Source organism: Phodopus roborovskii, unplaced genomic scaffold, assembly GCF_943737965.1.
Source record: "Phodopus roborovskii unplaced genomic scaffold, PHOROB, whole genome shotgun sequence".
Classification (NCBI taxonomy): Eukaryota; Metazoa; Chordata; class Mammalia; order Rodentia; family Cricetidae; genus Phodopus; species Phodopus roborovskii.
In genome coordinates this window covers 1,864,917-1,877,677 of record NW_026126599.1, presented here as the reverse complement: position 1 = coordinate 1,877,677, position 12,761 = coordinate 1,864,917, and the positions used below count along the sequence as shown (strand labels likewise).

The 12,761-nt window shown below is 53.9% G+C and overlaps 2 protein-coding genes across 3 annotated transcripts in view; one reads left to right on the top strand and one right to left on the bottom strand.

Annotated features, from left to right (window-relative positions):
• The window catches only part of CUNH7orf50 (chromosome unknown C7orf50 homolog), a 100,915-nt gene extending 97,448 nt beyond the window's left edge, over window positions 1-3,467 (top strand). Inside the window, exons 3-4 of one of the 2 annotated variants that reach the window (XM_051205404.1) lie at window positions 1,795-1,876; window positions 3,222-3,467. In XM_051205404.1, coding sequence (XP_051061361.1) covers window positions 1,795-1,876; window positions 3,222-3,407 — 268 coding nt within the window. In that variant the 3' untranslated portion in view covers window positions 3,408-3,467. The remainder of the gene's footprint in view (window positions 1-1,794; window positions 1,877-3,221) is intronic. The other variant, XM_051205403.1, reaches the window with a different exon arrangement.
• A 3,677-nt stretch (window positions 3,468-7,144) lies between these two features.
• Window positions 7,145-12,280, bottom strand: LOC127237262 (cytochrome P450 2W1). Its single transcript, XM_051205411.1, has 9 exons — window positions 12,085-12,280; window positions 10,928-11,090; window positions 10,533-10,682; window positions 10,300-10,457; window positions 8,445-8,618; window positions 8,042-8,180; window positions 7,772-7,956; window positions 7,449-7,590; window positions 7,145-7,347 (listed from the first exon to the last, which is right to left on the bottom strand). Exons 1-9 carry the CDS (start codon window positions 12,265-12,267, stop codon window positions 7,160-7,162), a joined length of 1,482 nt encoding a protein of 493 aa, XP_051061368.1. The 5' UTR covers window positions 12,268-12,280; the 3' UTR covers window positions 7,145-7,159.
• Between the last annotated feature and the right edge of the window lie 481 nt (window positions 12,281-12,761).

Genomic DNA, 12,761 nt, shown 5'->3' with positions numbered 1-12,761 from the left:
GGTTAGAAGGAGATTTCCACCCAGAGCTCATATGCCAGGGGAAGCCTCAGTCCCAGAACCTTCTGCAGGATCCGTGAGCCTTAGCATGGTCCCCTCTGGGAATCGGATCAAGTACAGTATGGCCCACTCTGCCTTCATTGTAGGCCTTACAGTGTCTCTGGCAGGGCTGGGGGCCAGGCCCAGGCCTCTGGCATGTTGACATGTCCTTATATTTCATCCCATGCCCAGTGTGTGCTTAGGCTGGGTCCCCTGGGTTCTTTACCTTGGTATCCAGAGAGGGGATGGTACAGCCTTGCTTTCCATAACCGCAGAATGTGTGGGGGGACAAAGAACAGACCTGGGGATGTCTTCGTTCTGCCAGATGGCCACTTCCTTCCCATCCTGAAGTCCACTGGGCTCAGAACTAGCTCAGCCCTGCCATTTCAGGTTTTTGGGTGCAGCCTGAGTAACTCTGGTCTATAGATAGCCTCTACCCGACTTTCCCAGGCTGGTGTCCAGTCTCCACTTGGATCGTGGCTCTGTACACTGTCCTGCTCTCGAAGCCACTCACAGGGACTTAGGATATGTGAGACTGATGGAAGGGTACATGGTAGAGGGACTTTAAAACAGGACACAAGTCAGAAAACGTATCTCCTGATTGTCCTGGGATCCTCTCACAACCTGAGTTCTTCCTTGGACTTGGTTAACCCTCAAGTAGGTGGTAGGTAGAGCCCAACTGAGTCCTGAGGTGAGTGGGAACTGTGGCTTCAGTGGGCAGCCTGTGAGCCCCATGCAGCAGCTGTGAGAGCAAGAGCCTGAAGTGGGAGCCTGGGCATCTGGCTTAGTAGGTGGGCTGAGGGTCATGCATAGTCATTCAGGATTAATGATGGCATACTCCAGACCCTCACAGGCCTAGGCTGAAACATCAGTGAAGAATTAATAAGCCAGGGCTAAGGAGAGGACTCAGTCCTTAAAGTGTTGACATCAGAACTGGAGGATCAGAGTGTGGATCCCCAAAACTCACGAAAAGTGTGAAGGTTTGCCTGTAAGTCCACTTCATGAGGCGGATGGGGAATCTCCAGACCAAACTGGCTAGGGAGAACTACCATATTGGCAAACTCCAGGTTTAATTAAGAGACCCAGCCTTGCCTGGCAGTGGTGGCAGACACCTTTAATCCCAGCACTTGGGAGGCAGAGGCAGACGATCTCTGAGTTCAAGGCCAGTCTGGTCTACAGAGGGAGTTCCAAACATTCAGGGATATACAAAGAAACTCTGCCTCTAAAAACGAGAGAGAGACTGCCTTGGTGAGTAAGGTGGAAAACTGATTGTAGCAATTCCCAACCTCATGCACTCACACAAACACACACACACACACACACACACACACACACACACACATGAAAATGCAAAGGAAAAAAATTGAACCAGGCATGTTATCAAACTTTCTGTAATCCCAGCATTTAAGAGGCTGGGGCAGGGGGATGAACCTGGCTACATAGCAAGTTTAAGGCCAGCTTGGCTATTTAAGGCTGTCTCAAAAAAAAAAAAAAAAAAAAAAAAAAAAAAAACAAACAAACAAAACAAGAAAAAAGATTTAATGGATTCAAGAAACTTAGAATGCTCACTTTAAGTCATAAAACGGCAGAATTGTAGAGGTGAAAGTTGGCCCTGTATCCCTGATGTTACAAATGTAGGTGCCACAGATGGTCCGAGGGATCCCGCAGTAGGCATGTTGAGGGTTCACATCCCCATGAGCCAGACTCCACCCATGGGACCATCCTCCATTAACCTGAGATGTCACTCTTGGTCCCCAGGTGGGCCCAGAAGCAGGAGAGCTGGAGATTCCAGAAGACGAGGCAGACATGGCTCCTGATGAACATGTATGATGAAGACAAGGTCTGTGTACAGTAGACAGGCCAAGGTGGGAGCCTTCATGGGCATTAGGACATTCAAGTGACAGGGTTCACAGGACCCCGAATGGACAATGGGACACATGGATGACAGGGTCCATGCGCAGGTGGACATCTAAGCAAGGTTCCTGCATGGCAGATGAACACCTTAACCAGGGCACCTGCATAGGGGCTGGGTCCCCCAGGTGGCAAGGCCTATGCATTGCAGGCAGGCAGGCATATACGTGGGCACAGAGCCCACCTAGTGACAGGATCCGTAAACAGCAAGCAGGACCCAGGTGAGGGACTCTGCACATGTCCATCATGTGGGCCCCAGAGGGCAAAGGTGCAGCCTGGGAGGGATGCCCCTGTGGTCCCATACGGTGTGGTGTCTTTTCTCACCCTTCCACCCATGTTTGCCAGGACCCTTGATCCCTTCTTTGTCCTCAGTGCCATCTGTATGTGAGAGTGTGGGTTCTCCTCAAGGCAGGATTTTGTTCCTTGGGATGAGATGGAATTTGGAAGCAGAAGCCCACAGCTAAGTTAGGGGATGTGAGCTGCCATATGAATGCTGAGCTCCCATAAGCCCTCTATCCTGTAGGACTTTCAGACCCCTCCCCCAGGCAGCTCCCTGTCATATAGGGCGTAGGATGCTCTGTGTGTGCATCTTAGGGTGCTGGGTGCCCATATCTGGAGGCGCCAAATGAGGGCTATGCCCGTCAGCTCCACCCACCTTCAGGCATAGCCCGCACCTGCTGTGTGGGGTTTCAAGTGGGGGGTACCGAAAATAGATGGTCTTGAAATAGAAACAAAGTCAAAAGCTGGGGCTAGGGCTCAGCGGGTGGGTAGAGGACTTGCCTAGTGGGTACAAGGCCTTGGGTTCCATCCCCAGCACTGCATAAGCTGGGTGTGGGGGTACACACCTATAATCCCAGCACTGCTGTGGGAGAGGGAGAAGGATGAGGAGTTTGGGGTCATCCTTGGCTACTAAGTGAGTTCAAGCCAGCCTGAGCTAGAGATGATACCTCAAAAAATATATATATCTTTAAAATGTATATAGGGAGGGTCTGAGGCACAGGAGGGTCCTGCCAGCACACTGGCCTCTTTTCTACCATGTCCCCACCTCTTGTCCTGACCAAGTAGCAGCAGGGGGGCCTGGGGTCCCCTGCACACAGCTCTGCTGGGAGACGACATTGTGAGGATGACATAGATTGGACATCCAGGCAAGCAAAGGGAGAAACCCCAGTGTTCCATTGCTGCTGGTCCCCATGTGGACACCTTGCCTGCCACTGCTCAGGGTTCATCACCACGCCCTGGTGCTCAGCACTGTCCTCCCCCCACCCCACCCCCAGGTTCCTGACGAGCACTTCTCTACCCTGCTGGACTACCTGGAGGGACTGAAGGGCAGTGCCCGTGAGCTGACGGTCCAGAAGGCCGAGGCCCTGATGCAGGAGCTCGATGAGGCTGACACCGAGGCCAGAGACACACATCTGGGGAAGATGGAGCGCCTCCGGCAGGTGCTACAACTACTCTCCTAATGGGAGGAGGTAGCCTTTGGTCCTGAGGACACACTGACTACTTCCTCTCACGGCTGTGGGAGCAAGCGAGTCATATACCTTGAGGACTTCCTTCCAGAGTCCTGGGAAGGACACCTCCCCCACATCCTCCTTCCTATAAGCAGTCCTCGTGCCTTGAGAGTTGGACAGGGTCTCCCTAAAACAGCTCCGGGGTGCCACTCCCTTGTATGTGGCTGTAAAATGGCTGTGAACAGAGTCTGTTTTTCTATCAATGAAAATCTCAGAGACTGGTCCATGCCGGCTTTCTCCATCAGCTGGGATTCCCTGGCGTGGGGATGGTGGTCTCCTACATATTCAGTCCGGGGGCTACTGCAGTGCAGCCTGGATGCAACTCATCTGCCTACAGGGAAACCCTGCTGCGGGCTTGAAGTGAGGACTGGACTCCAGAGCAAGCTACTAGAGGCTGCTGCTCCATGACCCACCCCTAAGGGGTTCTTTCCAACAACCACGTGCTGTCCCTCAGTGTCAGCAGCTAGGTCACGTTCCTTCCCATTGTATTGTCTCAGCCAGAGTGTTGGAAAGAGAATGACTAAGCATTTGTGTCTGAACCCATGTCACTATCAGAACACAAGCCTGTCTCCCATTGGGGGACTTTTCCTGGAGACCATAAAGAGTTGTCTATAGATGTCATGTGGGGAGAACACTGACCAGCCAGAGAGGATTTGGTGCAAGCCCAACTCATTGAGCAGTGAGTTCCCTGGGAACTGTGTAGGAGCCATGCAGTGTCCACCTTCTGCCTCCCGGGCTGTCCAGCCCACAGCTTCTGGAACTCCTCACTATCAGAGTAACTTCCTATCAGATACCCCTTCCTATCAGAGTAACTCACACAGCCCTGGGTATAGATCTATATAAAAGAGGTTTACAGATCAAATATATGCTATATCATAATAAATTTTTTAAAACAATTCTGAAATCATATAATTTTTCCATTTATGATAGATTTAAATAAATTCGCATATTCATGACCATCTAATGTAGCACAGTCCATGGATTTGTGACCTTATTGCTGAGAAACTGAAGGGGGACAGAAAACACAGAAAGCCTGTTTTCCACAAACTGTCTTAAGCCTTGGGACTCTTTAATCCCAGTTCTCAGGAGGCAGAGGCAGGCCTGGTCTACAAAGTGAGTTCCAGGACAGCCAGGGCTACACAGAGAAACCCTGTTTCAAAAAACAAAATAAATAAAGCCCTGAAACTGATAGCATCTGGCCGTAAGCCAGGGTATTTCAGGTTGCATACCATGTGGGGGGGCATGCACAGTGTGTTCAGAACATACATGTGTGTTCAGAACTAAGGCTGCAAGGAAGTTGTGCTGTGTGACACCAGGAAACAGCTAGGATTTGTTACACATTTTATCTATCTTTATTTTTTGCTTTTCTAGGCATGGTTTCCTGGCCCTGGCTGTCCTGGAATTCGCTGTGTAGACCAGACTGGCCTCAAACTCAGAGTTCTGCCTGTCTCTGCCTCTGCCTCTGCAGAGCAGATATTAAAGGTGTGCACCACCACCAGGCTACACATTTTACTTCTGATTTTTGATTGTTGCACAGAAATGTCTGATTTGCCAAGTATTTTGTGCCCATGTAGGGTTGCAGCCCATGGTTGAAGAGGCAGGAGGGAAGGGTGGCTGGGAACTCAGGTGGATAAGGTGACTCTCCCACCCTGGTATCCCTCCCCTACATGGCAAGTTAACAGTCCCAGTCCTTCAAGGGTCTCCTTTGGGTGGTGACAGCTGCTCTGATCCAAGGCCCAAGAGGACAGAGTTCCACCACCCACTCCCAGCTCCAAGTGGACAGAACGTGCGTCACAGTGAGGAGATGGCCAGCCAGAGCCAGCTGGGTTGAAGCCAGGCTGCCCTCAGTTGCCCAGAGGTCCAAGTGTTCACAACATCCTGAGCCTGTAAGAGCAGCCACAATTCCTTCCTGAGAAGTCTGTTCAATTCCATCAGCCACTAGAGGGCAGTCCCTACATCCACAAGCTTTGAGCACATCGGCTTACTGCCCTCCAGCCTGCCACAAATTGCAGAAGAGAGGATGCACACTGGGGCAGCCCCCGGGCTGCAAACCATGCCATTTCACTTGAGTGGAGCTGAGCTGAGCTGTCCCTGGGCCTTGTGAAAGTGTTAAGATGGAGCTGGGCAATGGTGAAAAACACCTTTAATACCAGCACTCTGGAGGTAGAGGCAGGCAGATGTCTGAGTCTGAGACCAGCCTGGTCTACATAGTAAGTTCCAGGGCAGCAAGGACTACATGAAAAACCCTGTCTGGAAAAAAAGAAAAGTGATAGGCTTGTCACAGGTCCCTAGCACTAGTGCACAGTGGCCAAATACTACATGTGGTGTGAGGGGCAGCCACCTCTTCATGGGTCAAGGGTCTCAAGCAATCTGGCTATTTGTGGCCAGATCCAACCTCACCTACAAAGCCGTTTCCCCAGCCTTCTCCTGTATCCCTCAGACATTTCTGTCACTTCAGGTTTAGTCACTTTAAAGCACTGCCTAGACTAGAATCAAAGCGTTGGACATCAGAGCCCAAGGGGGACTCATTCATGTCCCTTCACCATCAGCCACCACTCTTGATGCCAGAAGGGACTCAAGCGTCACCCGATGGGGGTCTTACGTGCACTCCAGCTGGCTCTTGCCACTCCTGGTGGCATCTAGCCCAGCCTTTCTCCACTTGAGGAAGCCTTGTGCTGTCTGGGGCTGTATCAGGGGCCACAGGACTGCTGCTGAAGGACTGCTAGATTTGGCATGTTGTCGTAACAGACATGCTCAGCCCGAGCATTCCACACTGAGGAACGTAGGTGGGAGGGTCAAGAACCATAGCTGTGGGTCTCCTGGTAGCCAAGTTGAAAAGGGAAATGTGATAGATTCCTCAGTGCCAGTGAGAACTGGCTTTAGAAACCTGGGAGAGGTTCCCCAGAAATCAGCCAGGAGAGGCTCCTTTCCACCTAGCATTCTTGCCCCCGGTGACCACGGGGTGCCATCTTCACAGCAGAAGGGGCAGAAGAAGGGGACAGAAATGTCACCTGTGGCTAAGCGCGGGCATTGCCTGGGATCCCGTTGGTTCCAGGCAAGGATGAAGCACCCCAAACTGGGACTGATAGGCTCTGCCTAGGTAGAAAGACAGGAGGGTACACTGGGGTCTGTGGAAGGGTTGTAGACCATGCATCTGGGTGTGGGGACTCCCGTGGCCTGGTGCAGAGCCTGTGTATAGCCAATGCTAGGGCCTGGTGGGCAAGTAGAACAAAGAAAGTACTAGGGCCTAGTCTGTGTTCTGGAGATTGGGCTGCCTTGGGGACCAGAGTGCAGAACAGTCTGTAGTGTTTGGGGTGTAAGAATCTGTAAGGTAGGTTAGGGTTCCTGGAAACACCTTATCAGGCCAAGGTAGGACTGCTGGGCTGGGCTGGGCTGGGCTGGGCAGGGGGCATATCTACACACACACATACACACACACACACACACACACACACACACATACACCCGCCGCTGCACGCATGGTGCCCCGATGAAAGGCCAGCTTCCAGCCTCCAGTGGTCAGAGGTGAGCAGCCTGGCCCTACTGTTCACTGTACACTGGACTCCACTGGTGGTCCAGAGGGACAGAGTAGGCCCTGTTACCCGTGATGCATTGCTAGGGATGCTCCAGCTGCACCATTGCCTACAGTATGTCCTGAGGGAGAGGTAGACTAGGCTCTGGTAGTTTTCCAGTGTGTGAGCACCCTAGGATCTCGGCACCGCACACAAGGTCTGGGCAGGTGGCCTCATGGTGAAGGCTGGGGCAGGCCGTAGATCCAGGTCTTCCGGGCTGAGGCCGGGTGGGGGCAGCAGATGGTACCGCTGGAGGAGGCCAGCAAACAGCAGGAAGAGCTCTGTCCTGGCTAAGCTCTTTCCAACGCAGACCCGGCGGCCTGTGAGAGAAACCAAGGCACCATTTAGGGGGTGCCAGGCCTGCGCCTGGAAGGGACAGTGGCAAGCAGAGACTGGTGAAGGCTGAGGGCCAGCAAGTTACCAGTGGAGAAAGGCAGGAAGGCATCCCGCTTCACGAAATGCCCATCGGCATCCAGGAAGTGGTGTGGGTTGAACTGGCTTGGGGTCTCCCATTGCGTCTTGTCCAGGAGCACCGAGGTCAGCAGAGGGATCACAGGGGTGCCCTGTAGGGTAGAGGGGCCCAGGGTGGGCTGGTCTGCTTGGAAGGAGGGAAGGTGGCAGAGCACCACCGGGGGGCAGTTCCTGCCTCCCAACTATACCACATGGTGTTAACCTCTGTCACAGAGGAATGTGAGACCCAGGAAGTCCCCGGTCCACCCGTAAGAGGGAAGAGTAGGGCCCCACCTTAGGAAGATGGTAGCCACCCAGCTGTATGTCGGCAGCTGTGCAGCGGGGCACATGGGGCAGGAGTGTGATGTACCGCTGTGTCTCATGCAGCACCGCACTGGTGTAAGGCAGTGCTTGCTGGTGCTCTGGCTGGGGTAGCTGCCTGGGGCCCAGTATTCGGTCCAGCTCCTCCTGTACGCGTCCTAGGCCAGAGGGTGACACCACATGGGTGAAGCCTCATCCCTCACCCCTAAGGGTTCTAATCCCCTGCCTTGGGGTGACTCTCACCCTGCACGTGTGGGTGCTTAACCATCAGGAAGATTGCCCACTGCAACGTGGCTGCCGTGGTCTCTGTTCCAGCCATGACCATGTCCAGTGTGCAGGCCAGGACATTGGCCTCACCAAACATGCCCTCAGGGTCATCCTCCTGCGGGGCAGATGGTTAGAACTGAGCATGAAACTCTGTGGACCCACCCCAGTCCTAGGCTTCAGAGAAGGATGGGTAGAAATCAGGTGGGGGGAGGGGAGACGGGCATTTACTGAGGGTCCACCCAACCCCAGTACTTTAAGGGCTCAATCCCCACAGAAGAGGAGACTGAGACTCCCAGAGGGCCCCATAGTTTCCCCGCCCTTGAGCTGGGGCCACCAAACCCAGACCTGGTTTCTGGGGAAGCCCTGGCCCTGTTCACACCTGGCCCTGTTGAAGCAGAGCTTCCATGTAACTCCGCGTGGGGCCGCCACTTGGTGAGGGTGGTCTCTGTGCCTCCAGGAGGGTTCTCAGGATGGCACGCACTTCCTCGATCTTGCTCAAGACAGGCCTGTGCAGCCGCAGCAGAGCCCCCAGCCGAGGGAAGGTGTTAAACAGCTGAGAGAGGGCGAGACAGTGGGGTGGAGTAGAGTTGAGGAGACAGATGCTCATGTTCCATGAGCAAGCCAATCCATGCATCAGCAGGTGCATCGGGCAGTGCTGCCCCTGGCCACAAGAGGGCACCAGGCCAGCAGTACTGAAGGCTTGCCACCCTCCTGGAAGTCTAGGAGCCAGGAGAGAATCTCAGGGTATTCAGAAGGAACCAGCTGACCTGCTGTACTTGGATGGCTCTGCCAAGACCAAAAGTAATGGCTGCCTAGAGTCGAGTTCCTTTCTATTATTGCTGAAAGGGAAGGGCAAAGGGGGGATGTCTACCATGAGAGTGGAGTCACAGCTGTGGGGGCTCACAGGTCTCGGGAAGGGACAATGTGTAGCTTACAGTAGAGTGGAGCTGGAGCCAGTAGGAATTCAGAATTGCCCTACATTGGCAATTAATTACTGCTGGGAAATGCTCTAAAGTGATGAGAACCATCCTTACTGCCTGGGCTATCCAGGGAGATCCCGCCTCCTCCATCCCCCAGGAGTCCTCTGAGGTTGAGCTTGCCCTGACTATGTGGGTGGGAATCCCAAGCCTAAGAGCATGCTCATCACAGTGGCTGCTCACCCTCACCCCTGTGGGGCCTCATCCTGAGTCAAGGCCCAACTGTAAGGGTTAGGGTGCTGGGAGCTGAGTATCTAGGCTTCAGTTAGGAGCATGGTGGCCCAAAGCTAGGACTCTTTAAACTTTAGGGCACTGGACATAGAAAGGGCTGGTTTTTGTGATTTCTGTGATGAGGATCATGTGGTCAAGAACATCTTTAGTTCCAGCACTCAGGAGGCAGAGACAGGTGGATTTCTGTGAGTTCGAAGCCAGTCCGATCTGTACAGAGTTCCAGGGCAGCCAGAACTACACAGAGAGACCCTCTCAAAAAAATAACTAAAAGGGGCTGGAGAGTAATTCAGTGGTAAAGAACACTGGCTGCTCTTCAGAAGACCCAGGTTCAATTCCCAGCACCCACTTGGCAGCTCACAACTGTCTGTAACTCCAGTTCCCGGGGATCTGACACCCTCACACCATTGCATATAAAATAAAATTTTAATAAATATAATAAAAGATGTTTGGGTGTGGGGAACCTTTGGGACAGGGGTCCCAAAATACTGTAAAGCCCCCTCTCACCTTTATCAGCAGTATCTATCGCTGTAGGGGCTTTGGGGGAAAGCGGGGCTCCCTGGTTCAGATGCCCCATCTGCCAGAAAGCATAGGGCTTGGTTCACATGCAAAATATGCCAACCAATGTCTGTCTTTGGCCAGTGTCACATGTTCCTTGCTCATTTTAGTTTTGTTTTCTCTTTTGAAACAGGGCCTCATGTTGCTTCGGCTGCCCTCAAACTCACTATGTAGCCGAGGGTGACCTTGAATGTATGATCCTCCTGACTCCATCTCCAGAGTGCTGGGATTACAGGTGTGCACCACATGATCAGCCTATATGGTCCCGGAGGTGAAATCCAAGGCTTCATGCTTGCTAGGCAAATGCTCTATCAACGGAGCCACATTCCCCAGCCCCAGGGGAAGGGGGATGAGGCTGACAGCTGGGGAAAGGAGGAAGAATGTTGGGTACCAACCAGCCCTGATCTCGGGGTGGCCCCCACACCCTAGTTTAGTAGGGGTTCAATTCCCTGTGGAGTGGCAGCCTCTCACCTGTATGCCAGGTGACCCCAACAGGACCATAACCTGGTCAATGAGACTCAGCAGGGACACAAACACGGGGTCCTGGTAGTCAAAGCGCTGGCCGAAGAGGAGCATGAAGGTGATGTTGCAGGGTGCCCAGCCCAGCAGGGCCAGGGGAAAGGGCTGGCCTGGAGGTTGGAGAGGAAGACAGGCCTCAGGTGGGCAGGGATCCTGGGGAAGGGCCTCCCTGGTCCCCCACTCACCTCCATAGCTGTCCAGCTGCCTCTTAAGACAGTCCAGCTCCTGGAGCACCTTGCCCACCATGGGTGGCTGTCCCACACCCAGGCTGTGCAGTGTGCGCACTGTGAATTGGCGAGCCACCCTCCAGTGAGCTCCAGAGGAAAAGAAGATGCCTGTTGGGTAGACATGGAAAAGAAGATGCCTGTTGGGTGCCAGCCACTCCCCATCCTGGTGATGCATGCAGGGATCAGGAGGGCCCAAGTGGGGGCCCCAGGCTCAACTCCAGGCCCCTGCCATTCAGAGGTTACCCTTGCTTATATCTCTCTTGGCTTGCAATGGACTGATCCTGTCCCTCCCCAACAGCTGCCCAAAAGGCCAAGCCCCTCCCATCTGTCAGGGAATCCCAATGCCCACCTACCCCCACCTCGCTGGATGAGCTGGAAGATGGGGATTGGAGGCCGGTCGGCCAGCTCATGCCTGGTCCCAACTAAGGCCTCCCTCACCACCTCGTAGCCTGACAGCACCACAGTCTTCTGAGATCCCAGGTGGATTGTGAACACTGGCCCGTAGCGTTCTGAGAGCTGGTAGGTAGGGACAGACAGGCGTCAGACAGGTGGCCTCCACCCATCCTCCATAGCTAGGGTAGCAGGACAGCAATATTGTAGACTGGCAACTTAGGAGCTGAAGGGGACCACCCCCCACAGTCCCTCCAGTCTCCCCAGGAGGGGGTGCTGTTCAGACTGCTGTCTCCCCATTTCAAAGACAAAAACATGTGAAAATGGCAAAGCAGGAGTGGTACCCGTGTGGGCCTCACGAAGAGCCATAGCGGGCCCTCCCTGACATCTGCTCCCCAGAAACAAGCTGGGAGTGGGGTCTGAGCCCCTGAACCTAGCACCCTGATCTACCCAGGGAAAGGTGGAGGCAGAGCCCCTTCCATTCATGTCTGCTGCTGTGTGGACTTCTCAGCAAACAAGAGTCCCCCGGCCAAAGTTCAAGGACCTCCACCCCACTGAGTCCGTCAGCCCTGGCTAGAGGCAGCGCAACCAGCATTCCTTCAGGTCCTGGGGAGAAGCCATACCCCGGTAACTGCCACCCACCCCCTGCCCGCCACCACCAGACAAAGGCACTGCAGTAAGATCTGCAGCCATGCCCCATGTCAGTCACTTCCAGACACATCTACCACCTTCCTCACTGTCCCATGCAGGCTTTCGCACAAACATGCCTCACACAGAGGCCACCCTGCCCACTGGGACCCTGGCCTGCACTTCCCAGCTATGTTTTATTAGTAGTAGAGGTAGTATTAGTAGCATTAGTATTAGTATTAGTATTAGTATTAGTATTAGTATTAGTATTAGTATTAGTATTTGCAATGCTGAGATAGAGCCAGGCCCTTGCGCATGCTAAAACGCATATTGCAATGAGCTATATCCCCAGTCTAGGTCAGATCTTACTTCCTACATCTGCTCCCTGGGGACAAGCCTCTGGCTTCTTATATTCCCCACCTGGCTTCCCTTATCAGAGCTAGGACACAAATACCCTCCAGGCTGTAAGATGACATAGGACTGCCCACCCTACCTCCATCAGTGCCCGGTCCTGTTGGGTCACACCCAGCAAATGCAGGTTCCCCAGAAATGGCAGAGGGCGAGGCCCAGGAGGCCACCGAAGGGCCAGGGAGGGGGGCTGGGCATAGCCCCGGAGCAGCCCCCACAGCCCCAGAAGCAGCAAGATTCCCCAGACACCCAGGAGCAGCAGAGCCATGTGAACAGCTGGATAGCAAACCCTGCGCTCTCCAGGGGCCCAGTGATCCCTGTGCCTTATAGCCATCCTCCCCAGGGCGTGCCAGCACCCCACCCACCCCACCACCCCGAGAATGTGGAACGAGCAGTTTGCAGGGGACAGCCCAGCAGGAGAATTAAAGCTACAGGCTGTGTGGAATGCAGGGTCGCCTCTGTGGCAGGGAGCCTGAGGTGGGGTCTGAAAGAACCTCTGTAGGAGATGCAGGGCCAGGGATTTTGGTCACAGGTTGTCTGAACCTTGACCATCTGGGGCCAGGCTTCCAAGCTATCCACACCCTTCCATATGCTCCATGGTCAGAGTCCATTTTCTATTCTGTCCCCAATTCTCTGGGATCCCGTTAGCTCTATGTAGTCTTCTCATCAATGTGGAACTTTGTGGATTTGGGGACTGGTTTTTCATTCTGAAAGGAAGAGTCCCCTGTGTCATCAGACTGCAGCCTTCAGAAGCAGGACCCT

What these genes read in the sequence shown, in the direction of transcription:
- LOC127237262 (XM_051205411.1), bottom strand. Translation starts at nt 12,267, where the DNA reads ATGGCTCTGCTGCTCCTGGGTGTCTGGGGAATCTTGCTGCTTCTGGGG. An exon ending in GCTCATCCAGCGAGGTGGGG is followed by an intron (nt 10,683 to 10,927) that starts GTAGGTGGGCAT and finishes TCTACCCAACAG; the next exon opens with GCATCTTCTTTTCCTCTGGA. An exon ending in CTTCCTGCCTTTCTCCACTG is followed by an intron (nt 7,348 to 7,448) that starts GTAACTTGCTGG and finishes TTTCTCTCACAG; the next exon opens with GCCGCCGGGTCTGCGTTGGA.